The 27,013-nt window shown below is 36.6% G+C and overlaps 1 protein-coding gene across 1 annotated transcript in view; it reads left to right on the top strand.

Moving 5' to 3' along the window:
- The first annotated feature begins 1,496 nt into the window (after positions 1-1,496).
- LOC125239249 (cytoplasmic aconitate hydratase-like) overlaps positions 1,497-27,013 on the top strand; it is a 72,038-nt gene continuing 46,521 nt past the window's right edge. The window contains 12 exon segments of the mRNA XM_048146781.1: positions 1,497-1,592; positions 6,262-6,354; positions 9,854-9,973; positions 9,976-10,019; positions 11,178-11,323; positions 11,967-12,036; positions 13,784-13,846; positions 14,163-14,289; positions 15,931-16,061; positions 17,829-18,000; positions 18,898-18,998; positions 21,265-21,381. Coding sequence (XP_048002738.1) covers positions 1,586-1,592; positions 6,262-6,354; positions 9,854-9,973; positions 9,976-10,019; positions 11,178-11,323; positions 11,967-12,036; positions 13,784-13,846; positions 14,163-14,289; positions 15,931-16,061; positions 17,829-18,000; positions 18,898-18,998; positions 21,265-21,381 — 1,191 coding nt within the window. The 5' untranslated portion in view covers positions 1,497-1,585.

The raw sequence follows: 27,013 nt of genomic DNA, 5'->3' as shown, positions 1-27,013 counted from the left end.
TGCTTGATCGTTTCGCTTGACATGACGTATAAATGTTGCCATGTAAATAGGTACGATAAATCTGATTACACCGTCAATAATTATTGTCATTCAATAAGTATTTATGTCAGTCCGAATTAACCAATTAATAATGTTTCATATGATTTGAAGAAAGTAGGTTGGCTTACCAAAGCTAATCAAAAGTGTTTTGCTGTACATATAGTGCTACATTACCGTTAACTGCTCTAGGGTACAAACAAACTAGTCTACATCAGGCATCTTCTGAGCTGGGCGAGCTCACTCCATCGAAGGCCACGTCTTTGCTCTTGACTAGTTTGTGGCCATGAATAAGCCCATTTATAACAGATTTATTTATACTTATAACAAATACCGATGAATATTATACGTTTGAAGAAGTAATTCGCAACTCATGTCATTTTCGACCACTCCCTTCGACGGCTTCGACCAAAATCTAAATATTGATACTCGTTCGTACTTCAAATATAATATAATGTACACCTGCATAAATTTTAATTCGTAGACAAAATACATTCAAACATATCTACTAACCAGTCGGTGTATGAGCACTTGAGCAGTTCACGTGCAGTTTAACTGGCCTTGTCGCACTGCATGCTAGGCTTGTGTCGTTCACGAACTATGAACTGTTAGGAATAAAATCCCATCAATGACCGAAATGAACTGAATCTTTCCGTGGTCTGAGAATCGGTCTTTGCTCATTTAGTTCAGCATAGGATCGGCGAGCGCGAGCGGTTTGGATCGAGAACGAATGTGTGACTGCGCCGACCGAGAGCGAGAGCTACTTAGCAGAGCAACAAAAAAGTCAAGTTTTCATATTAAACTTCGGTTACTTACAACCTTTCGGCCCGGAATGTTACTATCTGTGGACTATTCGTATCATTTTGACACTATTCGGTCCCATTCGTTCTGATCTTTCCGACCGGAGTGGTCGCTGGTCTGGCTGAACTAAATGAGCAAAAGACCTAAAAGAGCGAACTAGTTCGTGGGAGCGATTGAACGAGATCGGAGCGCTCCGATCAACGAACGAAACGGCACAAGCCTACTGCATGCAGTATTTAAGTCGTTCGCTACCGTGTAAACTACCCTCTCCCTTTTAGATTTAGGTTAAATTATTTATATATTGTTTTCTCAGTAAGTGATTTATGTAAATCTTTTACTAAAAAAATAGACGTCAAATTTGAAAAATGTAGAGCTCACCGGCCTAGTCTTTCTAAAACTTGACTTTGGCGGAATCATCGACGAGCCATAACGCATAGAAATCTTGTATTTTGCGCCAGTTTTTAGTGCCTAGAATTGTATGGCCCCTAATCATTAAAGTAATATTGATGGCATAATTTACCTACAATAAAACTGATCGTGTAGGATGCGTCTTAACAATGACGTCGAGAAATATTTTTTTACTGGCAACTGACGCCTTCGATAAGAGAAATGTCATGTCAAGTCAAATGTCATTCTGATAATTAAAATATCCACTATATTCACGATTTTCGACTTTATTCCGATCTCACAACAAAGTCTCACCGTGAATCTGCTAGTTCTACTCTACGTGACATTTAGAACGTACACCATGGCTGGTATGTATTTTTTAATTAAAAAATTAAGAATGTAAAAGTTATGGTGGAAAGTTTTTCGTGTCGAATAAAAGTTGTTCTAGAGATGTCTATGTTATGATCGGCGTAAATTTTCATGCTTTTATCTAGAATTGTAGTTCCCACTTAACCTTTGCTCACTTCGAAGCAGAATAAATTACTAGCAATAAGCGTTGGTACTAAAAAGTTCGAGGTCGCAAGGTTCTTTTCATTTCCATGTCACAAAATAGGTCTTAATAACCGACAATTTAGAGGTTATTCGTATGTTTTCACAAGTAACTGGTAATTGATGTAATGGTCGGTATAACCGGTTTATCAAGATAATATTAAGTCATTGATTACTTAACTTGTTGATAAGATACTTTATGGCCTATGACCATTACAAAGATGTCTATAAAAGTGACTTATGACTATTTGCAATATTGTGAGAGAGGTTGTTAAACCTGAATATACAATCAGAAGACTAAAAGTAATTTGAAGCGAATGGAAATATTTACATTGTGATTTCAGAGTCACAAAACATGTCATGTTATTTCAGTCAGTCTCAGTACTTACAAGAAGTACTAATGTTAAGTGAACGAATGGAAAAAGTATTTTTCTCAAACATGCAATGAAATATTGTTTTACGTTCCTTAAAATGGGCTTGAAGTATCCTTTTTGGGCGCAACTGAGAACTGTAAAGGGATTCCATATTATTTTTCAGGCCTAGGCCTGAAAGTAATTTTTTTTATAGAATATTATCCTTTAGAGCATTTTTTTTTATTTCATTGTATGTGGCACTATACATGCCTCGGCGTGACCCTGCCTGTATCTATCCGGCCTCGCTCGCACGCTCCTCGGCCGTTATACCCACTTGGCCGGAAATCCTCATTTTCCCGGCCTCTGATGGTACTATTGTACTACATCTGTAACTGTATCTGAGCATTTCTTTTTTTTTACCACTTTTATGACATGTGATATTTTTGAATGTATATAATTATTTATATATTATTCAATCCTAGTAGTTAAAAAATTGTCCCATACGATTTTTTTCTTATTTTGTTACCATTTTCCGTACATGTTGTGTGGGGTAACAAACGAGGAAAGTAACAAATGTGTTTGGAAATTCTGGGACACTTTTTGTCTCCCAGTTAGATTGAAAGTCGTGATTCTGAGTACAATCAACCTAAAATTCCCTAAAAAAAATAAAATAACAAAATGGCAAAAAAAAGAAATGCTCTACTACACCCTGTTTTTATTGAATTCCGTTAACTTTTAAGGGAAGGTTCCTTAGATCAAATACAATTAATTTCTCTAAGCAACTAGTCTTAACTCTTATGGTTATCGAGTTATTAAAAAAAAAATACTGAACATGTGTGTGACAGCCTTAACCAATTCCTAATGTTATTTGTTTTGACATGTGCCGTCAATTACTTGACACTAACTTGAATGTTATTCTTAAGGGTCTCGCACACTAATAAATTCATTTATTATGTATGAAAATGATGAAAAAAATTTTTCGTGAATTTAACTAAAAGTGATTTATATACAGGGTGGTTCCTGATAATGAACCTAGTTACGTGTCGAATTTAACGAAAAAAAAACACGGTGTATAATAATATGTATTCATTATTATAGTCTCAATTGCTATATAACATTAGATATAAGATTATAATGATAAGATAGCATCTCCAAATAACACTTGATATCACTAAACTGTGTTTGAGATAACAAGGCAATAATAATATTAGGTTAACCCTTTTAAATGAGAAATCGAGATTTGCTAATTTCGAATTTTAAGGGGCGCCACACGGTTTTCATCGATTTTTGACAAGGTTTGAGTTGGAACTCCCAAATTGGAACCACAGATCTAAATATACAGAGTGGGGCCTGTAACAAAGGCGAAGAATTGAACTGTAGGCTATTCTCCTTATACTGATCAACATTTGTTCAGTGACTTTTAAAAATTATGAAGTCTTTAAATTTTTAATTTTTCATACAAAATAAATATTAGCTTCAATGTACGCCATTATTGTTGTCACTGACATTGTCTGTCACTGTCACACTTTAGATTTAACAGAATTCGCAATACATTACCTCTTAGAAAAAACTTTCAAGGGTGATAAAAATCAAAATACAAGTTATTTTTAAAAGTCGCCGAACAAATGTTGATCAGTATAAGGAGAATAGCCTACAGTTCAATTCTTCGCCTTTGTTACAGGCCCCACTCTGTATAAAAGAAGAAACTGACTCACTGACATATCAACGCACAGCCGAAACCACTGATAGTGATTACAAATTTGGCACGTAGTCCTTATAAGGTGTAGAAGAGCACTAAGAAAGGATTTCTCAAGATTCACCTTCTAAGGGGGTGAAATGGGGGTCCAAAGTTTGTATTGGAAAACGAGATTAGATTAGTACGCGAGCGAAGCCGCGGGAAAATGCTAGTAGAATTATAAGACTAACGGCCATTGGTTCTTCAATCTCTATTCGTAAAAAAAAAAACCTTATTTTTTTATGAATTTCTTAAACATGGTCTAAAAAAACACTTATCGAAATTTGATTTTAGTGAAGGGTGTTAGATATAGATACCGATATGTTTGGATTTGCCTTTGAATTTTCTAATAATTCAAGAGAGATTTTAATTTTAAACTAATTAAAACCGGCCAAGAGCGTGTCGGGCCACGCTCAGTGTAGGGTTCCGTAGTTTTCCGTATTTTTCTCAAAAACTACTGAACCTATCAAGTTCAAAACAATTTTCCTAGAAAGTTTTTATAAAGTTCTACTTTTGTGATTTTTTTCATATTTTTTAAACATATGGTTCAAAAGTTAGAGGCGGGGGACACACTTTTTTTTCCTTTAGGAGCGATTATTTCCGAAAATATTAATATTATCAAAAAACGATTTTAGTAAACCCTTATTCATTTTTAAATACCTATCCAACAATATCACACGTTGGGGTTGGAATGAAAAAAAAATCAGTCCCCACTTTACATTTAGGGGGGGTACCCTAAAAAAACATTTTTTTCCACTTTTTATTTTACCACTTTGTCGGCGCGATTGATATACATATTGGTACCAAATTTCAGCTTTCTAGTGCTAACGGTTACTGAGATTATCCGCGGACGGACGGACGGACAGACAGATATGGCGAAACTATAAGGGTTCCTAGTTGACTACGTTGAACGGCTGTTGTTGTTGACTACAAGTTACAGTGGCCTAGGGGCTGTCCATAAATTACGTCATCGATTTTTTCAGATTTTAGACCCCCCCTATAATCATCCTATCGTCATATTTTAATGACCCCCCCCCCCCTTCTCCCAAAATTGACGTCATTACCAGTTTGACAAAATAAAACATTGCAGATTTGAGAAAAATAGGGTATTATATGATTAAAACACTTGGTTATAGAATCATCTTTTATTATTTTTACTTTGGCAATAATCATTGATATAATATAACTACTTATAATATAATATAAATACATAGTATAAAACAAAGTCGCTTTCGCTGTCTGTCCCTATGTATGCTTAGATCTTTAAAACTACGCAACGGATTTTGATGCGTTTTTTTTAAATAGATAGACTGATTCTTAAAGAAGGTTTTATGTATAATACATTTAAGTACCACGGGCGAAGCCGGGGCGGGCAGCTAGTATTATATGTAATATTATTGTTAGAGTATTTTATCTGTAGTTATTACTGTATTTGTGTACATCTATGTTGCATTACTTATGTATGTTTATTATGAGTTATTTTAGTATTGTATGCGCCTTAGCCGCCTCTCACATTTGCAGTCTCACTTACTAGGTGTGCTGGAAGAAATTTCTTTTTAGAAATAATCTTTTTGTACGTGAAAAATAAACTATAAATAAATAAGAATGACGTCAATTTCAAACACCCCCCCCCCCCCATCTATCATTTACCGTCATCCGCAGACCAAACCCCCCGCCCCTAATTTAGAATGACGTAATTTATGGACGGCCCCCTAGGGTTCCAATTGGATGATCCCTTCAATCCCTATCTCAAAGAGGATCGAGTATTATAGAGAGACTGTCAAAGTAAAATGTGTAAACACACTGCATAGACTGCCATCTCTTCACACAGGCTTACAACTTTTGAACCTCAGTTTTGACAATTTGGCCCATATTCTTAGCTTGATAATGTGTTAAAATGTCAAATATTAATATTAGCGCCATCTAGCCGAGCGTTGCCCAAAGGTGTAACGTCATCTAGGCCACCGTACCTTATCCGTCTATACGGAGTTACATATGTTTTTGATTACATAAACAGCCGGCAACCCCTTACTTCGCGGGATCTGAAGGAATGTAGGTACTATTTCTCAAACATGCAATGAAATATTGTCTTTACGTTCCTTAAAATGGGCTGGGAAGTATCGCTTTTTGGGCGCAACAACTCGAGGGGACTGTAAAGGGATTTCATATTATTTTTTAGGCCTAGGCCTGCAAAGTAACTTTTTTTATAAAATATTGTCCTTTAGAGCATTTTTTTTATTTCATTGTATGTTTGAGAAAAGCACTATATGCCTCGGCGTGAAAACGGATTCCCGGCCTCGTATCCCTATATACGCTCGCTCGGCCGTATATACCCACTTGGCCGGAAATCTTCATTTTCCCGGCCTCTGATGTAATGTACTATTTTTGTGTTATTTTCAGGTCCTAACCCATACAGCAACCTCCTTCGTACCGTAGAAGTCCACGGGAATACTTACAAGTATTATGACTTGGCTTCGTTTGGTGACAAATACAGTAAGTAAAAGCAGAATTAATATTAATAATGGCTCAGTCGGTAGTGACCCTGCCTGCTAAGCCGCGGTCCTGGGTTCGAATCCCGGTAAGGGCATTTATTAGTGTGATGAGCACAGATATTTTTTCCAAGTCATGGATGTTTTCTATGTATATGAGTATGTATTTATCTATTTAAGTATGTATATCGTCGCTTAGCACTCATAGTACAAGCTTTGCTTAGTTTGGGGCTAAGTTGACCTGTGTAAGGTGTCCCCAATATTTAAACTAACTAACTATTGTGGCTCAGTGATCCAAAGTGAATCTTGGCCTCCGAAACAAGAGATCGCCACCTGTCCCGATCCTGCGCAGCCTCTTGCCAGTCTCTGACTTGAAGCCGACGCAGATCCTCCACCACACTGTCCTCCCAGCGCGACAGGGTCGACCCGCGGCAGCCATCGACATTGACAGATCGCGAGTAAAACCAGCGATGGGGCTTTCATTTCGCATGTATGGCTTCGCCACTAACTCCTCGATCTCAGCATTTTTCCGCCGCGTCTCTCTGAATAGGTCCAGGATGTCTTTCTCTCCGCTACCAGGAGCTGACTTTCTTCTTTCAGTGTTAGTGACCAGGCCTCACAGCCATACATAAGGATAGGCCGTATGACGGTATTTATTTATTTATTTATATTATATGTATTATTTTTATGTTCAACGGAGCCGGGAAGCTGTAACTTCGTTTCGTTCGTCCGGAGGTCAGAAAAATATAATAATTAATAAGTGACTGGTACAAATCAAAGTGCAGTATTAAATCACAACGTACATATATTATCTCGTCGATAAGCGCTCATACAGGGTGGGGCCTGTAACAAAAGCAAAAAATTAAACTGTTGGCCAACATTTCTTCAGCGACTTTTAAAAATTATGAAGTTTTTAATTTTCTAATTTTTCATATAAAATAAATATTAGCTTCAATGGACGCCATTATTGTTGTCATTGACGTTGTCAGTCACACTTTAGACTTAACAGAATTCGCAGTACATTACCTCTTAGGAAAAACTTTCAAGGGTGATAAATAACAAAATACAAGTTATTTTTAAAAGTCGTTGAAGAAATGTTGGTCAGTGTAAGGAGTACAGCCTACAGTTTAATTTTTTGCTTTTGTTACAGACCCCACCCGGTATAATTAAACAGTTACGTAATACGTCAATATGTAAATGACATCCGGTCACCTTACACACCTCCATGGATAACAATTGTTTTTCACGTGATCACGTCACAGAACTTACAAAAACTACTTTAATGATGTTAAGGGGCTTCACACTGTCACACCTCGGACACTGGCGATCAAATATATGAAAGAGGCGCGTTCCTAGCACACAGTCTAAGCTCGTGTAGGTGAACGCGTACTATACTTGTATGAGTGAAATACGACAGGTCGACTGTTCGCGTTTTTGACAGGCGGTAACTGTGAGGTAACCGAGAGGGGGTGGGCGGCACTTTCAGCGGGGAGCGGAAGTGGCCATACTGTACGATAGTACTCTTTATTATACTGTGACACTGTTTTCATCGATTTTTGACAAATTTTGAGTTAAAACTCCTAAATTTGCACAGTGCCGTAGCCGAATGGCATTTCTGCGACGCGAAACGAAAACGAAACGCCGCGAAAGGTAGTCTGGCTCTGTCGCGCCAATACGCAAGAGCGATAGAGATAGATATCTACGAGCGTTTCGTTTCGTGAGCGCTTCGTGAGCGTTTGTGCCATTCGGCTACGCACCCAGATAGAATTATAAGATTCGTAAGAACCATAATTTGAAAAAAAAAAAAAAAAACTTATCTTTTTTATGATTTTTTTAAACATGGTCTAAAAAACACTTTTCGAAATTTGATTTTAGTGAAGGGTTGTTACATGAAATCGACTTGTTTGGATTTACCTTTAACTTTTCTAAATATTCAAGAGAGATTTTAAATTGAAATTATTTAAAACAAGAGTTATGACCAAAAAACCTGTTTTTGGGCCTTAAATTGATCAAATTTGATGCAGAAACAATGTGCTGTGAAGTAATTATGAGATACTATTTTGCTTAAAGACGATGTTGTTAATATGATAGGCTTTAGAAACTACCATAATATCAATGGATTCAAATCGAAGGTCATTGGCGTAGGTATGCCCCTTAAGAATACTAATTACGAAGATTTTTAAGGCCATGCGTCGATAAATAATGAGTTTGTATTGGCCTTAATAGGTATTTGAAAGTAAATGAAGTTACACGCAAGTTTGTGGGCGTGTTTGAAATAATATTGAATTTAGAGTTTATTTATAAGTAAATGTAATTACTAAAAGAATTTCTCTCCGAAATTGTAGAATATCATTAAGTAAACATTATTTTTAGAAAAAGCATAGGAAAATCTGACTTATCCTTAAAATATTTATGATTTATGATTTATCCTCTTTGAAGTACCACTTTGAAGTCTGTGGCAATCATCATCATTCTCCTTGCGTTATCCCATCCCCAGGCTCCCTGGGGTCCGCTTTCACTTTTAATCCCAAGATTTGGTGTAGGCACTAGTTTTACGAAACTGACTGCCATTTGACCTTCCAACCCGAAGGGCAACTAGACCTTATTTTAATTAGTCCGGTTTCCTCACGATGTTTTCCTTCATCGAAAAGCGACTGGCAAATATCAAGTCTGTCAATAATCATTATCATAAAATATCTTGTTCTGAGGAAATGTTAATTACATAAATATTAAGCGGTAATATAAAAAAGTTAATTTTTAGACAGATTTTATGCTTAATTGTCGTCACAATTTGGCCCATATTGTTAGCTTGATATGTGTTAAAATGTAGAATATTAATATTAGCGTCATCTAGCCGAGCGTGCCCCAAAGGTGTAACGCCATCTAGGCCAGCGTACCTTTTTCTCTAGGGCTTTGAGGTTCGTTTTTTTTTTCTTAGACTTGATCCGTCTATACGGAGTTACATATGTCTTTGAATTCATAAACATGAAGCGGTAATATAAAAAAAATAATTTTTAGACAGATTTTATGCTTAACTAGCTTTTACCCGCGGCTTCGCCCGCGTAATAAAAGTATTCATTAAGATTTTCATTTGGATCCTTAGGTTTCTCTGGTATATTTATCTGCGATTATTTCGATTGCTAGTAAACTATGAGCTATCAGCTATAAAAACGAACAAAAGATAATCAAGACACGGCGATGTTCATAGTTACTCGCCCAGCGGTGAGCTATCAATATCGCCGTGTCTCTTTTATTTGCACGGGAGTGCTTATCTTTTGTTCGTTTTTATAGCCTATAGCTCATAGCTTACTAGCTCGCGGTGGGACCAGTGCCTAATTGTCGTCACAAAACTGACAGCGAGTTAATTTTTGTTAACAACTTACGCTAATTTTGGTTCCCAAATTCTAAAAAAGCCCAAAGCGCCGCTTCCAATACAGCGCCATCTATCGTAATATTTAGCAAACTATTTCATACAGAAGTACTCAAGCAATAATTCCTTCCAGACCGACTCCCATACAGCATCAGAGTGCTGCTGGAGTCTTGTGTTCGGAACTGCGACAACTTCCAAGTGTTAGAGAAGGACGTCAGCAACGTGCTAGAGTGGGAGAGGAATATGGCGGTCGAAGGGGGGTGGAGATCGCTTTCAAACCCGCTAGGGTCATATTACAGGTGAGTTTATTATCATTTACTAGCTTTTCCCCGCGGCTTCGCCCGCGTTCTAAAGTAGTAATCTTATTCAAACGTTGAACTTTGAACCCCTATTTCACCCCCTTAGGAGGTGAATTTTGAAAAAACCTTTCTTAGTGCTCCTACAGAGTGTAACAAAAATGGTGGTGATCCGTTTAAGCGTACTCAGTATCGTATTCTTATCAGGAAAAAGTAGAAGAAAATTTTTTTTTCGCTAAAAAAATTTTCACTTTTGTATGAGCCGGGCCGCGCGAATCGGTCGAATCTCCATACAAAGATAAAAAAAATTTTTGCGAAAAAAGTTTATCCTACTTTTTCCTGATGAGAATACGATACAATACGTCCTTAAACGGATCACCACCATTTTTGTTACACCCTGTATATATCTTATAAGGGACCTACGTGCAAAATTTGGAATCTTTAGGACCAGGGGTTTCGGCTGTGCGTTGATATGTCAGTCAGTCAGTCAGTCAGTTTCTTCTTTGACACATTTAGAATTTAGATTGAATAATATACTAGTTGTTTGTTTTACAAGGGGGCAAAGTTGTTAGCCGCATGTGCTAATATTGATACCCGAGCAAGTGGAAGACTAACGGCCCAGCCACGACATTGGTCTAAGCGCGACAGCGGTGAGCGGCAGCCATACGTGCGAATGAAAAGTCCCATCGCTATGTCTCGCTCCAATGTACTCGCGACATTGGTGTAAGCGCGACAGGTATTCTAAACTATCCCTCACTCAGGATCATAGTTTAGAATCCCTCGCTATGCTCAGGATTTAATTATAGAATCCTTCGCTTCGTTTAGCCACATCTCGGTCACTGGCGATCAAATATATGAAAGAGGCGCGTTCCTAGCACACAGTCTAAGCTCGTGTAGGTGAACGCGTACTATGCTTGTATAGGTTAAATGTGACAGGTCGACTGTTCGCGTTTTTGACAGGCGGTAACTGTGAGGTAACCGAGTGGGGGTGGGCGGCACTTTCAGCGGGGAGCGGGAGTGGCCATACTGTACGATAATACTCTTTATTATACTGTGGTTTGGGATTCAATTTACGCCTTCGCTTTACCTGTTTAATTTTGCTCCCTTGTAACACAATGTACTATTAATCTTCTCCTCACCTTAATATTTTTTTCCCCTTAGGACCTTACAGGGGTGCCAGCAGTGGTAGATTTCGCAGCCATGCGTGCCGCCGTCCGCGACTTGGGTGGCAACCCTGACAAGATCAACCCCATCTGCCCAGCTGACTTGGTCATCGATCATTCAGTACAGGTCGACTTCGCTAGAACGTGAGTGATACATCTATGTCTTTCTTACTTACCGATTCTGAACTACATCCATACTAAATTTGTTTTTTATCATGCAGAAACGTCTGCGAGCGATATTACATATTTTTAAATTAACATATTTTTACATATATTTTTTATTATTACTCTTTTTTTATGGTCCCGGCAAGGCCAAATGTCGCAGGTTCGAGTCCTGCCGGAGGTGTGAATTTTTGCATTTTTCCTTTAATTTAAAAATATAATCCATATTATCCATACTAATCCATATTAATTAATGGGAAAGTGTGTGTGTCTGTTTGTTTGTCCCTCTTTCACGGCAAAAGGGAACGAATTGACGTGATTTTTTAAGTGGAGATCGTTGAAGAGATGGGAAGTGACATAGGCTACTTTTTGTCTCTTTCTAACGCGAGCGAAGCCGCGGGCAATAGCTAGTATTATAAATAGGAAAGTATGTGTGTCTGTTTGTCTGTCTTTCACGGCAAAACGGAGCGACGAATTGACGTGATTTTTTAAGTGGAGATAGTTGAAGGGATGGAGAGTGTCATAGGCTACTTTTTGTCCCTTTCTAACTCCCCACTTCCCTGAAATGGGGGGTGGAAGTTTGTATGGAGCATTCCGTCACTTATCATATTTTATATTTTTTCAGACCCGATGCATTGAACAAAAACCAAGAATTGGAATTTGAGAGGAACAAGGAAAGATTCCAGTTTTTGAAGGTAATATTTTACTTTGGATCATAGTGTTGTTGTGTTCCTATCGGTGAGTAAGGCTGCCCGAACTCAACGAGGGTGCGGTGTGCTGGTGACGGAAGGTTCTACGGAACTAATTTGTTCTGTCTATTGTCCTTTGAGTCGTCGGCAACCCGAACCCTCCTTAGAACTTGTGTGTGTCTTTTTGCTGTGTACTTAACACAGCAAAAGGAGTGTACAAGTTTCTAATGGGTTGGCAACGCGCATGTGACACTCTTTGAGTTAGAGCGTTTTCAAATTATCCGATCCGATGTCAGATGTAGGACGGATTTCAAAGGAAAAAATCAAAGATGGCGGCGTAAATATATGGGATATCGGTCCGGCATCCGATGTCGGATCGGATTATATGTATACACACTTACGGTGACCGCTTTCCTGTCATCAGGCGGACCGTATACTTGTTTGCCACTGATGTAGTATAAAAAAATGAAAAAAAAAGCGGATTAGATTTAGATTTATTTATTTTATAATGTAAAATTACATTATAAAATTATTCTACCTTAATCTATACGAATTTATATTATAATCGTCGAGTATGATTTTTATATAGAAATGTCAATTACAATTTGATGCTAATTTAAAAAATTATAATAAATTATAAATAATCACAATGTCAATTTTTACATAATAAAAAGGAAAAAAAAACAAGGTTCATCTCATAATGATCGTCAAACTAAAATCAAAATACGAATAAATACAATAATGGATTACAGTCAATTTTTTTTTTTTTTTTATCTGTGAATTGTCTTAAGTATAATATTTATTAATTACAGTCAATTAATATTACATGTAATTTCCATATACTAATTTACAGAATATTATAATGGATTTTCCAATAAAAATATTTTCAATTGGCGTTCAAAAGTTTCGTCAGATGTTTCTGTTCGCAATTTCGCGGGTAGTCTTTCATAGTATGTTGGTCCATACTATGAAAGACTAGCCGCGCCCATTATCTTATTTTATCTTATTTTTTTTCATTATTTTATTTTAAAATAGATTCCTTACTTTAATGGCCTTGTTGTCGTTTGATTAAGTTAATGTTAGTTTTTTGGACACTTAGAGACCTTATACATCTCTGAGATTTTGATTATATTTTTAAACTTAATTTGTAACCTTGATTGGCCCTTATTTGTAAACTTGATTTGTTCTTTAATGATTGACAACTAGAGACTTGTACATCTCTTGACATGTGTAATTTAGCTGTTCATTTTCTGTATTTTTTTTTGTATTATTTGACAAAGGTTTTTACTTTTAAATATTTTAATTTTATAAAATTTGACTCTTGGAGACGCTATACATCTCCATGGATTATTTGATTAAGTATAATAATTATTAAAGCATTAAGTCCGCCTTTTGTACTGCAAGATTTTCTTTTGTGCAATAAAGATTAAATAAATAAATATTTTTACTTGTAATATTCAGTCTTTTACAACTATTGAAGTATTATAGATTTCTTTTATCTTTGTATCTGTTTGCACTTTCTTTATGTATTGATTATAGTTAGTAATAATATGACATTTAGAGACTTTATACATCTCTAATTCTATATCAGTGTATAGCTACTTTGCTTATGATTAATATTTCTATTAATTTCATTTGTTTAACTTTAATGAATACTCTGTAATGTTGACATGTAAAAGTGCCCCCGTGGCCTATTTGCTGAATAAATGATTTTGTATTTGTATTTTGTATCATGGACTTTTTCTTTTTTCAGTGGGGTGCTCAAGCTTTTGATAACATGTTGATCGTGCCACCAGGCTCCGGTATCGTTCACCAGGTAAGCACTTCATATCGAGACTATTCTGTGGCACTAAGTCCGGTTGCATAAAACCCTGTCACGCATGGAGCTGATCTGATGATGGAGCAGAAAGGTGGTCATAGGAACTCTGTCATGAAACGTCGTATCCCCATCGAGTAAGGGGTTTTCAAGGGTTTTCGACCGCGGACGGGGATCTGGACAATGAATATACACGTAACCGTGCAAACGTCTCGGAGAGCAGTAGATGATTGTTGAAAGAAAGGTACAGTCGGCGATAAAAGCTTGTGCCAATTTTTTTTTTTATATTTTAATGTAATATTGTTTTATTTTCAAGGTCAACTTAGAGTACTTGGCTCGCGTGGTCTTCTCCAAGGATGTGCTTCACCCGGACTCCGTGGTCGGTACGGACAGCCATACCACCATGATTAACGGGCTTGGCGTCGTCGGCTGGGGCGTTGGAGGTAATTTAAAAAACCGACAATTTAGTCGGCGCCGACAAAATAAGTTATTTTAAGGTTTTGGTTTAGTTTCATCAGCTGGGGCGTTGGAGGTAAGATTAAAAAAAACGACATGCTGAAATCGTCATGGTTTTGGTTTATTTGGTTTAGCATCATCGGTTGGGACTTGGGGCGTTGGAGGTAATTTAGAAAGGCTGATAATTTCGTCGGCACCGACAAAAGCTGGTTAAAAGCGACAAAATGGTTTTTGTTTAGCATCATCGGCTGGGGTATTGAAGTTAAGATTTTGTAGTATTTGAGGTATAGTTGGCACCGACAAAAGTAGATATCGTTTTGGGTTTGGTTTAGCATCATCGGCTGGGGTAATGGAGGTAATATTTTGAAGTATTTGAGCTTTAGTCGGCACCGACAAAAGTCGATATCTTCTAGTTTGGTTTAGTATAGTCAGCTGGAGCATCAAAGGTGAGATTATGAAATATTTACATTTTTGTCGACACCGACAAAAACTAAAAACTTTATGTAAATTAGGAGAAATTGAAGAGATGTATAAGTCAATTTTAACCCGTGGGTGTCGTATGTAGATATGGGTTAAATTGTGGCAAGAAACCTGTCTACTACAGTTAATCAGAGATGTATAAGTTCTGTAAATGTCGAATACAACTAATACTACTTCAATAATATGCTATACCTAGATGATGACAGATTATTTGCTAATTCAGGTTTAAAAAACGTTTATGAATAACTCCATTAAACTTTAGTCGATCATACCGACAGACAAAATATGATCTTAGAATTTTATCTTTTCTGGTGTTTAATTTATTCATCATCCTCCTTATTCCGGCATTTTCCATAACGCATTATTCCGGCATTTGCCACGGCTCATGGGAGCCTGGGGTCCGCTTTGACAATTAATCTCAAGATTTGGCATAGGTACTAGCACAGATGTCATATATACCATAGATCAAGCAAACGTATCTACTTAGCGTGTCAAATGAACTCAGTGAAATCCACTGAGTTGTCCGTCTTTACTCGCAGCTTGCAGCTTTCGGGCGTCAATTTTTGTAAGTTGAAGTCAACCAAAACATAAAAAATGCCTCGTTACGTGATATTCAATTGCAACAACACAAAAATTATGAACAATCTAGAGCCTGAGACATATTTAAAATTACAGGCAAGAATCAACTTCAGTACAAAATTTGACACGCTCGGCCCCTATACAAATATATGAATTTGTTTCTTCTATCTAAATTCAGTTCTGTGGGTACTAGTTTTTACGAAAGCGACTGCCATCTGACCTTCCAAGTACTCCCAACCCGAAGGGTAAACTAGGCCTTATTGGAATTAAGTCCGGTTTCCTCACGATGTTTTCCTTCACCGAAAAGCGACTGGCAAATATCAAATGACATTTCGCACATAAATTCCGAAAAACTCATTAGTGCGAGCCGGGGTTCGAACCTGCGACCTCCGTAACGAAAGTCGCACGCTCTTACCGCTAGGCCACAAGCGCTTTTTTTAAGTTGTAAAGCGTTTATGATAACGCCATTAAACGTTAGTCGATCGTACCGACAAACTCCGATCTTAGAATATTTTTTTTTTTTTTTTTTTTATTTTTTTTTTTTTATTATTGATTTTTTTTTTCCTTAGGTATCGAAGCAGAAGCAGTGATGTTGGGCCAAGCCATCAGTATGTTGCTGCCTAAAGTTGTCGGATACCGCCTCATCGGGGAACTGAACCCGCTTACCACCTCTACTGATCTTGTGCTAACTATCACTAAGGTAATTATTTAATTGACAATTTAGAGCGTTACAATACAAGTGTGAAAAGAGCAAATGAGCATTTCTTTTTTTTTGCCACTTTTATGAAATGTGATATATAAAAAAAATGCAATTTCTACTCAGAATCACTAGCTTTTTCAATCCTAGTAGTTAAAAAAATGTCCCATACGATTTTTTCTTATTTTGTTACCATTTTTCATACCTACATGTTGTATTGGGTAACAAAAGAGGAAAGTACCAAAAAGTTATGGAAATTCTGGGACACTTTTTGTTTCCCAGTGAGATTGAAAGTACTCGTGATTCTGAGTACAATTGACCTAAAATTCCCTAAAAAAATCGAAATAAAAAAAAATGGCAAAAAAAAGAAATGTTCAAATTCGAAACGAGTGCCGATAAATTAAAACACGACCTACGGGAATCGACACGAGTTACGAATTTCCTTTTGGCAAGTGTATCGTACGACGTTTTTCAGTACAGACACAGAATATATAAAAGTACAAGTACAGAAGGCTCACTGTCAACGGACTGCATGCGACATTGAGTTCTATTGCGCAGCGAAAAGGTTGTCACGCGAACTCGCGGCTTCGAAATGTACGGAAGAAACGCGGAGTCCTGGTACAGATGCCCTGGGAACTTTAAAAGGGCCATCTGTACTAAAAAATCGTCGTACGATACAAAATTTCGAACTTCCAAACAACGATTTGATGAGTTTTTTTGTTCAAATATTTTTTTTTTTCAGATCAAATAAAAAATAACGGTTTTACATTTTTAACGTTTCAATAACAATAAAGCGTATTTTAATAGGCTAGAAAAAATAAAATAAATGTTCTTTTTGAGAATTATGGAAATAAAGCACCACATAATTAGAAGAAAAATATGTGACAGTAGTTTTTTTTAAACATAATTTCTTTTAATAAGTCAGATGATCAAATAATACGAATAATTGACCGTGACGTCATTTCAGTATTTCGTTTCCATATTAAAATCGTTTTGAAGTTCATAAAAAGCGTATTTTAGTAGGAAACTAGCCTATACGATAAACATTCAGTATGCAAACGTTTATTGGGGAATCCCCGATGCGGCGTGGAGCGTGGAGAGGCGGTGGTGTTGCCAACAGTAAATAGCGACAACTACTAACTACAGATTGTGTAAATGTTAGTTTTATAAAACCAGAAATTAAAGTTATTAAATTAAATTCGTTTAATAGTTAACATAAAGTCTAAAAAAAAACCGTATTAAAGTATTAACTGTTTTGCAAATTTTGAGATTTCATCCTTTAGAGAAAAAACATATTCCAGAAAAAAACTGTTTTTTCACGGTTTTTCATGTTTTTTTTTCAAGCCAGAAAAAAAACCGTTTTTTTTTGCAACCCTAGACACCTTTACACATATCAACCTAGCCCCAAACTAAGCAAAGCTTGTAATATGGATGCTAGGCGACGATATACATACTTACTTATATTATATAGATAAATACATACATAGAAAACAAACGCACTATAATAAGCATAAAGTTCAACATGTTCTAAACATATTTAAAAATATTTTAAGCGGGTTACTCACGTGTTAAGTCGATGTAGCGTTCGACATGTTTCTCGATATGTAAAGGCGGGGTCGCTACTCTTGAGAAAGATCCTCGAAAATGGATCGAAACATGTCGAACGCTACATCGACTTAACACGTGAGTAACCCGCTTAAAATATTTTTGAGTCTCACGGGAGTTTTATAGTTAAAATGTTCAAAATATCCTATTGTTATCAATTTTCAGCATCTCCGCTCTCTCGGCGTAGTCGGCAAATTCGTTGAGTTCTTCGGCCCTGGAGTGTCAGCCCTCAGCATAGCGGACCGCGCCACTGTTGCCAACATGTGTCCGGAGTTCGGCGCCACTGTGGCCCACTTCCCGGTCGACGCGAGATCTCTACAATACTTGGCTCAAACAAGTAAGTGTGCCGATGCTAAGCGACTATAGGCTTACAACAACTCAGGAACAAATATCTGTGCTCATCAGCTCATCACACAAATAATTGCCATTTTTCTATAAAAATATAAACAAATCCTGAATAAAATCAGTGATTTTAACAATTTTGAGGACATGTTTGGAACAAAAATAACTCGAAAACATCAAAAATTCACTCGATGGGGCTTCTAAATACAGTATATATTTTAATGATCGGTCAATCAATGAGGATACTATAGTATGAATTTTCTGAGATGAACTTTTCGCTTTAGCCGTAATCTGTTAAACAAAGGCCTTTGTGTCTATTGTTGACGGCGGCTAGCTCCCGTTTAAACGGCACGTGCTACAGTCTCAGTGTAGTTAGAAAGCAACTATCATGATAGTAATAAGGTTAACACAAAAGTGTCCCAGAATTTCCATACATTTTTTTTACTTTCCTCTTTTGTTACCCCATACAACATGTACGGAAAATGGTAACAAAATAAGAAAAAATCGTATGGGACAATTCTTTTAACTACTAGGATTGAAAAGGCTAGTAATTCTGAGTAGAAATAGCATATTTTTTTTCAAAAATATCACACTTCATAAAAGTGGCAAAAAAAAAAGAAATGCTCAGCTCAAAGCCATAGAGAAAAAGGTACGGTGGCCTAGATGGCGTTACACCTTTGGGGAACGCTCGGCTAGATGGCGCTAATATTAATATTTAACATTTTATTACATATCAAGCTAACAATATGGGCCAAATTGTCAAAACTGAGGTTCAAAAGTTTTAAGCTTGTGTCGAGAGATAGCATTATATGCACTGTGATTACACATTTTACTTTGACAGTAACCCTCTATCTAATATGGAAGGATTTTTAGTTAATGATTTCTTCAACAGACCGTACTCAGGAGAAGATTGACATCATTGAAGCGTATCTGCGTGCCACCAACCAGTTCAGAGATTACAATGACCCCTCACAGGACCCCATCTTCTCTGAGGTACAGTTGAAGGTTCCCCTTGTTTTGGCATAATTTTATAATCAAGAATTCTTTTTGGCATAATCTATATTGGCATAATTCACCTTTCGCATAATCTGTTATGGCATAGTATAGTTACGCTTAATTTGTCTAGGCAAATTTTTGTGTGTGTTCGAATATATTTCGTGCATAAAGGTTATTCGCCGAAAGGTTTTTACGCATAAATTATTTGTGCATAACATTGTTTACTCGAAATTTACCACGCAGAATGATTATCATAGGTAATTTACTATATTATTGCTGCAGTTCTAACCTAACTCAACCGACATTCTTGATAAAATTTTGTATTTATTGAGGTCGCAGTTCTAACCTAACCTAACCGACTCTTCCGACAGCATTAAAAATGGGTGGTTTATTCTGATTTTAAGAAATATGCCAAATACAATTATGCGAATCAATTTTATTCATAAACACAATCGGCGTAAACAGTTTTATGCGAACATATTTTCGGACAAAGTAATATTCGTATTAGTTTACATTATGACAAAAAAGTTTTCTACCAAATTAACATTCGTCGAAAACCGATTATGCGAAGCCTGTTATGCGAAAATCGTTTCGGACAATTAAAGGTATGCCAAATAGAGGGAACCCACAGTTGAATAATAAAAGTAATTCGGTAATTACAGCCTGCTAAAAACGAGCTACACTTTTACATATTTTTAAATCAAAGGAAAAATGGAAAAATTCACACCTCTGGCAGGACTCAAACCTGCGACCTCTGGCCTTGCCGGGGCCAATCCGCTTCCAACTGCGCCACAGAGGCCTGCTGGATGTGTGCGAATTTATCCATACCTTCCCTCAATTCTCAACCGCCTTAGGGTGACGTTATAGCAAACATCTACCCGTAAGAATAGATCTTAACAGGCACTGGAGTCTCAACTTACATTGAGAATTCGCCAGTAACAATGTGCTAACCCATACTAAATTTGTTTTTTATCACGCAGAAACGTCTGCGAGCGATATTACATGTGATACGATGTAATGTCGCTCTCAGACGTTTCTGCGTGATAAAAAAACAAAAGCAACACTTGTTTGAGAATAATCAAAAAAATATTTATACTATTTTTTGTTCATTGAGGTTCTCTAGTATCTACATTTCCTTAATTATAACAATTATCCTGTATATATCTTACGAAAGTCGACTTATATCACTAAATGTTGGTAACAAAACAGGATCAATTAAAATTTGCTGACGTGGCTATGTACAAAGTATTCGGGAACTGCTCGTATGACATTATTTCAAATATCTATCGTCCGTGATAGTAGAGGCACACCTCGGACACTGGCGCGTTCCTAGCACACAGTCTAAGCTCGTGTAGGTGAACGCGTACTATACTTGTATGAGTGAGATATATTTCGCGTTTTTGACAGTCGGTAACTGTGAGGTAACCGAGAGGGGGTGGGCGGCACTTTCAGCGGGGAGCGGGAGTGGCCATACTGTACGATAGTACTCTTTATTATTCAGTGGTAGAGGGCCAACTTAGAAGTTAGAAGTGCTTAACTTATAGGAAGCATACAGATGAAACTTAGAAGTTAGAAGTGCTTAACTTATAGGAAGCATACAGGGAAAAGGTTTTCCTTCGTATTTTTCCGGAAACGTTCGTATTTGCCATGCTAGTTCAGACAGCGTCAGTACATCTTGTACTGAGACTGACTGAAATAGCATGCCACGTTCGTACGTTTCCGTAACAATACGAAGGAAAATCTTATCGAACTGCATCATACTGTAGGAGGCATAGGAGCTTTTTTTTGGCGCGATACGTAAATGTAAAGTTTATGCTTCCGATACCCACAAGATGGCAGCACCTCCTATGCTTTGGTTTGAAGAATGTGTCAAGTTTTGATTATAAAACTTCCGTGAGACACTGACATATTAAACATGTAAAATTGTCGAAGGTCGCTCGAAATGTTTCGCTCCGTAACGAGGAGCATTTTCATTGAGCACGCGCGATGCCTATGGTATCCCGATGCAGACTGCGGGCCGCAGCTCGCTGCGACCGTTGGCGGCGGCAGGGGCGGTGCTAAACTACCCTCACGGCATAATTGACACATACAAGTTTAATATATAAAGTGTTTACCTTTACATGTTTAATATGTAAAGTGTGAAGTGTCAATCAATATGCAAGTTTGTGTTTTAGAATCAGATCACTAGATGGCAGACCCTGAACAACGCTATTTTCTGGCAATATTTATATTCTTCACTAAACTCATATTATTCTTCTTACAGGTGGTTGAGCTAGATTTATCCACCGTCGTGACGTCAGTGAGCGGCCCCAAGCGCCCTCAGGACCGAGTTTCTGTTTCCGTCATGAAGAAGGACTTTCAAGATTGTCTCAGCAACAAGGTATGTTGAATTTTAATGCCTGACTGAATGCATGACCGCCACTGCTGCCAGCACATATGATTTTGTACAAAGATGAACACACGTACGTGTCGCCGGCACCGCACGTGTTATTCATAAACCTAAATTTTCTTCCTGTAAGATGACATCGGCGTCGAAATAAACAGTAGGTAAAATCAAGAACAATTGTTTGCTACAAACCCAGTGACAGAATTACAACATGTCTACTGAGGATGTGGCAACCATTTTCCTACGATTTTCTCCTCCATCATATCTTCGATTGACTCCTCCATCATTTCTTGTGATGACGTAGTTGTCCAAATTTTCCTTCTATCATATCTTGATTATGACGAGTGTTATTAGTTACGATTCCCTCTTCCGTTTGTTCGATTCAGACCTCCATCATATCTCGATGATGTGATCAATCAATCAATCAATTATTTATTCCTGATAACTACAAAATACACAAGTAAGAAAACAGAAACAGCAAATAAAAGAAACCACGAAATGGTCCCGACTCAGCATAAAATGCTAACCCGAGGGTCAGCGCTGGTCTTCCGTCGGGACCATTTTGTTGGTCACGAACGCAGCTGTACGACGCGGACCTGTGACACAGTGAACGCAGCGCAATGATAAAACTAAACGCAGCGGCAGTGATGACTGATGACGTATGCTTATGTATGTATTTTGCAATGATTTTTTACTATTCACTCCTCCATCATTTGTGCGATTCACTCGTCCATCATATCTTGATGGTGTAGTTTTTTTTTTATTTTTTCTCCATCATATTTTGATCCTGATGAGTGATGCAAATTTAATTGTGCATCAATATAAACCTGCTGCTGCTTTGTCAATTTACATAATATGTACTTTATTACACAATGTATTTAAAAAAACAAATAGAAAATGATAAATCACTACAATGAGAATATTCGATTATAGAAGAATACCTATTTGATGTTATTTGAGAGTTAATGGAATCTAAAATGTACTGGTCTATTTTGATGAAAGTGATGGACTAAATACTGGGCTATGGATAAAAAAATACGCCTTACTAATAAAAAATCCAATTTTATTTCCGCAGAAACGGTGACCTCCCCACAAGAAAAAACTATACCGATGTAATACCTATTAATATTATTATACTTAATAATTAGATTCATTATTATTGATAATTATATTTCATTAGTATTTAATTTAATTAATTTAATGTATTCTTATTTTAATTTTAATAATATAATTATATTAATTATGATCCTATGTTGGTCGCAAAATAAATAAATGAAATAAAATGAAATGAAACTATTTTAGTACAATTTTACATACTTACACGGTATAGTTTATTTCTTGTAGGTACACCGTTTTTGCTAATTTTTTTTTTGTAATTTTTGTATTTTTTTCTTGCTGCTTTTCATTTGTTTCTTTTTACCAGTATAATATAAATTGTAAATCTTTATACACTATCATTTTAACAAACGGTTCTGTTGTTTTTATGATGATGTAGCCTTCTTTATAGTGAGCACCATTAATTCAGTGATAGACGGATACCTATCTGCTGAATAAATGATGGCCACCATTCTGAAGAAATTTGACCTGTTTAAAATATAAATAGACACTTTAAATGACTGGAAAGTTTCAATTTCAGAAGATTAGGGGAGACCGGGGCTAGTTGACTATAGGGGTAGGTTGACTAACTATTAAAAAATTAAGCCAAAAATAAAACCTGAGCCAACCAGTGATACGATATGAGGTACGAGAGGCTCACCGGTGACTGACCGGGGGGAGGGGACGGACTTTCGTACCTCACTGGTTGCCTCAAGTTTGATTTTAGCTCAATTTTTAATAGTTAGTCAACATACTCCTATAGTCAACTAGCCCCGGTCTCCCCTACTAAATTGTCATATATAATAACTTATGCATATTAGATTTTATAATTTGATTCTACAAAAAAAAAAAACACGACAAAATTAAACTAAATGAGCGTTTCTTTTTTTTTTGCCACTTTTATGAAGTGTGATATTTTTGAAAAAAAAAAAATGCTATTTCTACTCAGAATTACTAGCCTTTTCAATCCTATTAGTTAAAAAAATTGTCCCATACTATTTTTCCTATTTTGTTACCATTTTCCGTACATGTTGTATGGGGTAACAAAAGAGGAAAGTAACAAAAATATATGGAAATTCTGGGTCACTTTTTGTCTCCCAGTGAGATTGAAAGTACTCGATTCTGAGTACAATTGAACTAAAGTTCCCTAAAACAATAAAAAAAAATTATTGGCAAAAAAAAAAAAAGAAATGCTCAAATGATAAACTCTCACAATTAGCAATTTAAAAACATAAAATAACAAGATAAAACAATGTAAATGACAACGATGGTAACATAATTATGGCAACAAAAAAACAAAATGTACAGAAGAAAACGCTAATGATGATGATGCCATGATGAGATAGTCTCATCATCAGCTATCACGCACCCAGTGACAGTTATTTAAATGTCTACTGAGCGGGTGATTAGTGGCGACAAACGACTAAAACTCGTGAATTGACATTTTAAGTAGCTGTCTAAATTTGAAATAAGCAATTAATGTAATTCTTATTATAATAAGCATGTTAAGAATCTAGTATGTAAGTTACTATGTTGCTATACCCTGACGGGTGCATGTTGTGACCTAATATAAAAAACACCTATTGTAAACACATGTATATGCAATAAATGATATGAATATGAATATGATCATAATAATAATGTACAGGTTGTGACAACGATCTGTAATCAAGTATTTAGGATGACGATTATAGGAGTAATAGACACACACAATGGACAATATATAAATTCTTACACACATTGACTGAGTCCCACGGTAAGCTCAAGAAGGCCTGTGTTGTGGGTACTCAGACATCGATATATATAATATACAAATACTTATACATAGAAAACATCCATGACTCAGGAACAAATATCTGTGCTCAACACACAAATAAATGCCCTTACCGGGATACGAACCCGTGACCGCTAGGCCAGACCGGTCGTCAATAAATGATAATGATGTGTAGTGATGCCATGATGAGGTAGTCTCATCATCAGCTATCACGCACCCAGTGACAAAAATAATGAAAATGTCTACTGAGTGGGTGAGTAGTGACGACAAACGACTGATGTGGGCTGCGAATAATGATTATGATTACATATTCATTCTATGATGAGGTAGTCTCATCATCAGCTATCACGCACCCAGTGACAAAAATAATGAAAATGTCTACTGAGTGGGTGAGTAGTGACGACAAACGACTGATGTGGGTTGCGAATAATGATTATGATGACATATTCATTCATTTCATTCTATGATGAGGTAGTCTCATCATTAACTATCACGCACCCAGTGACATAAGTCATGAAAATGTCTACTGAGCGAGTGAGTAGTGATGATGAACGACTAAGCTTATAGTTGCTAATGATGACCATAATGAAGTTAATCAGTTGTTTTCGATAATTCTACCATTGTCATTTTTCCTTCTCCTTGCACCATTTTTACATGTCTCTGTTTAGCCCGATGGTTGACTGGTAGAGAATGCCATTAGGCATTAAGTCCGCCATTTGTACATTTTTGTTTTATTTGTGCAATAAAGTTTAAATGCGTGCGTCCCCCCCCCCCCTCTAACTTTTGAACCATATGTTTAAAAAATATGAAAAAAATCACAAAAGTAGAACTTTATAAAGACTTTCTAGGAAAATTGTTTTGAACTTGATAGGTTTACTAGTTTTTGAGAAAAATATGGAAAACTACGGAACCCTACACTGAGCGTGGCCCGACACGCTCTTGGCCGGTTTTTATCATTGTATATTACAAAATAAGTGGTTCAACATAAATGGTGGAGGGTAGAATAATTTTTTGCCAACAAACTGCTGTGCAGTTTGGCAGACAAGTACAAAACTTTATTGTAAGTTTTCTTTTCTTATAACGAAAAAAAAACGATGATTAGCAAAATGTGAAAAGGTGTTAAAAACTAGATATGATAACGATGACAGAAGTATATAAAGAAACGAACAATTAATAAATAGAATAATAGAAATAACAAGGATGATGATATAGTGACACAAACGACGAAGTAGTCCCATCATCAGCTATCACGCACCCAGTGACAAAAATCATGAAAATGTCTACTGAGCGGGTGAGTAGTGATGATGAACGACTGGGCTTAGCTGCTGATGATCAGACCGTGATAATGAGCTGTGATCAAGTACATATATTGAAATAATGGCGATGACAGCAGCAATGGACAATTAGACAGACACATACAATCAGCTAGACTTAATAACAAATCGTAAAATGATGATGATGATATAGTGACACTGTGATGAGGTAGTCTCATCATCAGCTATCACGCACCCAGTGACATAAGTCAATAAAATGTCTACTAAGCGGGTAATATCTGACAACAAACGACTAGTCTTGGCTACCGATGATCATAATCATGATGAGAAGATTATGAAAATGAGCAGTTATACCTATGACGACGATGGTAGAAGCAATAGACATAAAATGGGCAATAAATGATGATGATGTAGCCATTCCATGATGATGTAGTCTCATCATCAGCTATCACGCACCCAGTGACATAAGTCATGAAAATGTCTACTGAGCGAGTGAGTAGTGACGAACGACTAAGCTTATAGTTGCTAATGATGACCATAATGAAGTTAATCAGTCGTTTTCGATAATTCTACCATTGTCATTTTTCCTTCTCCTTGCACCATTTTTACATGTCTCTGTTTAGCCCGATGGTTGACTGGTAGAGAATGCCATTAGGCATTAAGTCCGCCATTTGTACATTTTTGTTTTATTTGTGCAATAAAGTTTAAATAAATAAATAAATAATGATGATTAGCAAAATTGTCAAAAACTAGATATGATAACGATGACAGAAGCGTATAAAAAAACGAACAATTAATACATATAATAATAGAAATAACAAGGATGATGATATAGTGACACAACGACGAAGTAGTCTCATCATCAGCTATCACGCACCCAGTGACAAAAATCATGAAAATGTCTACTGAGCGGGTGAGTAGTGATGATGAACGACTGGGCTTAGTTGCTGATGATCAGACCGTGATAATGAGCTGTGATCAAGTACATACATTGAAATAATGGCGATGACAGCAGCAATAGACAATTAGACAGACACATACAATCAGCTAGACTTAATAACAAATCGTAAAATGATGATGATGATATAGTGACATTGTGATGAGGTAGTCTCATCATCATCTATCACGCACCCAGTGACATAAGTCAACAAAATGTCTACTAAGCGGGTGATATCTGATGACAAACGACTAGTTTTGGCTACCGATGCATAATCATGATGAGAAGATTATGAAAATGAGCAGTTATACCTATGACGACGATGGTAGAAGCAATAGACATAAAATGAACGATAAATGATGATGATGTAGCCATTCCATGATGATGTAGTCTCATCATCAGTTATCACGCACCCAGTGACAGTTATTCAAATGTCTACTGAGCGAGTGAGTAGTGACGACGAACGACTGATCTTAGTAGTCGATGATCATTATTGACAATTACATACGATTATGATGATAGCAGCAATAGACACTCAATTTAACA

This window comes from Leguminivora glycinivorella, chromosome 25 (assembly GCF_023078275.1).
Source record: "Leguminivora glycinivorella isolate SPB_JAAS2020 chromosome 25, LegGlyc_1.1, whole genome shotgun sequence".
Lineage (NCBI taxonomy): Eukaryota > Metazoa > Arthropoda > Insecta > Lepidoptera > Tortricidae > Leguminivora > Leguminivora glycinivorella.
This window is presented reverse-complemented; position numbering and strand designations above follow the sequence as displayed.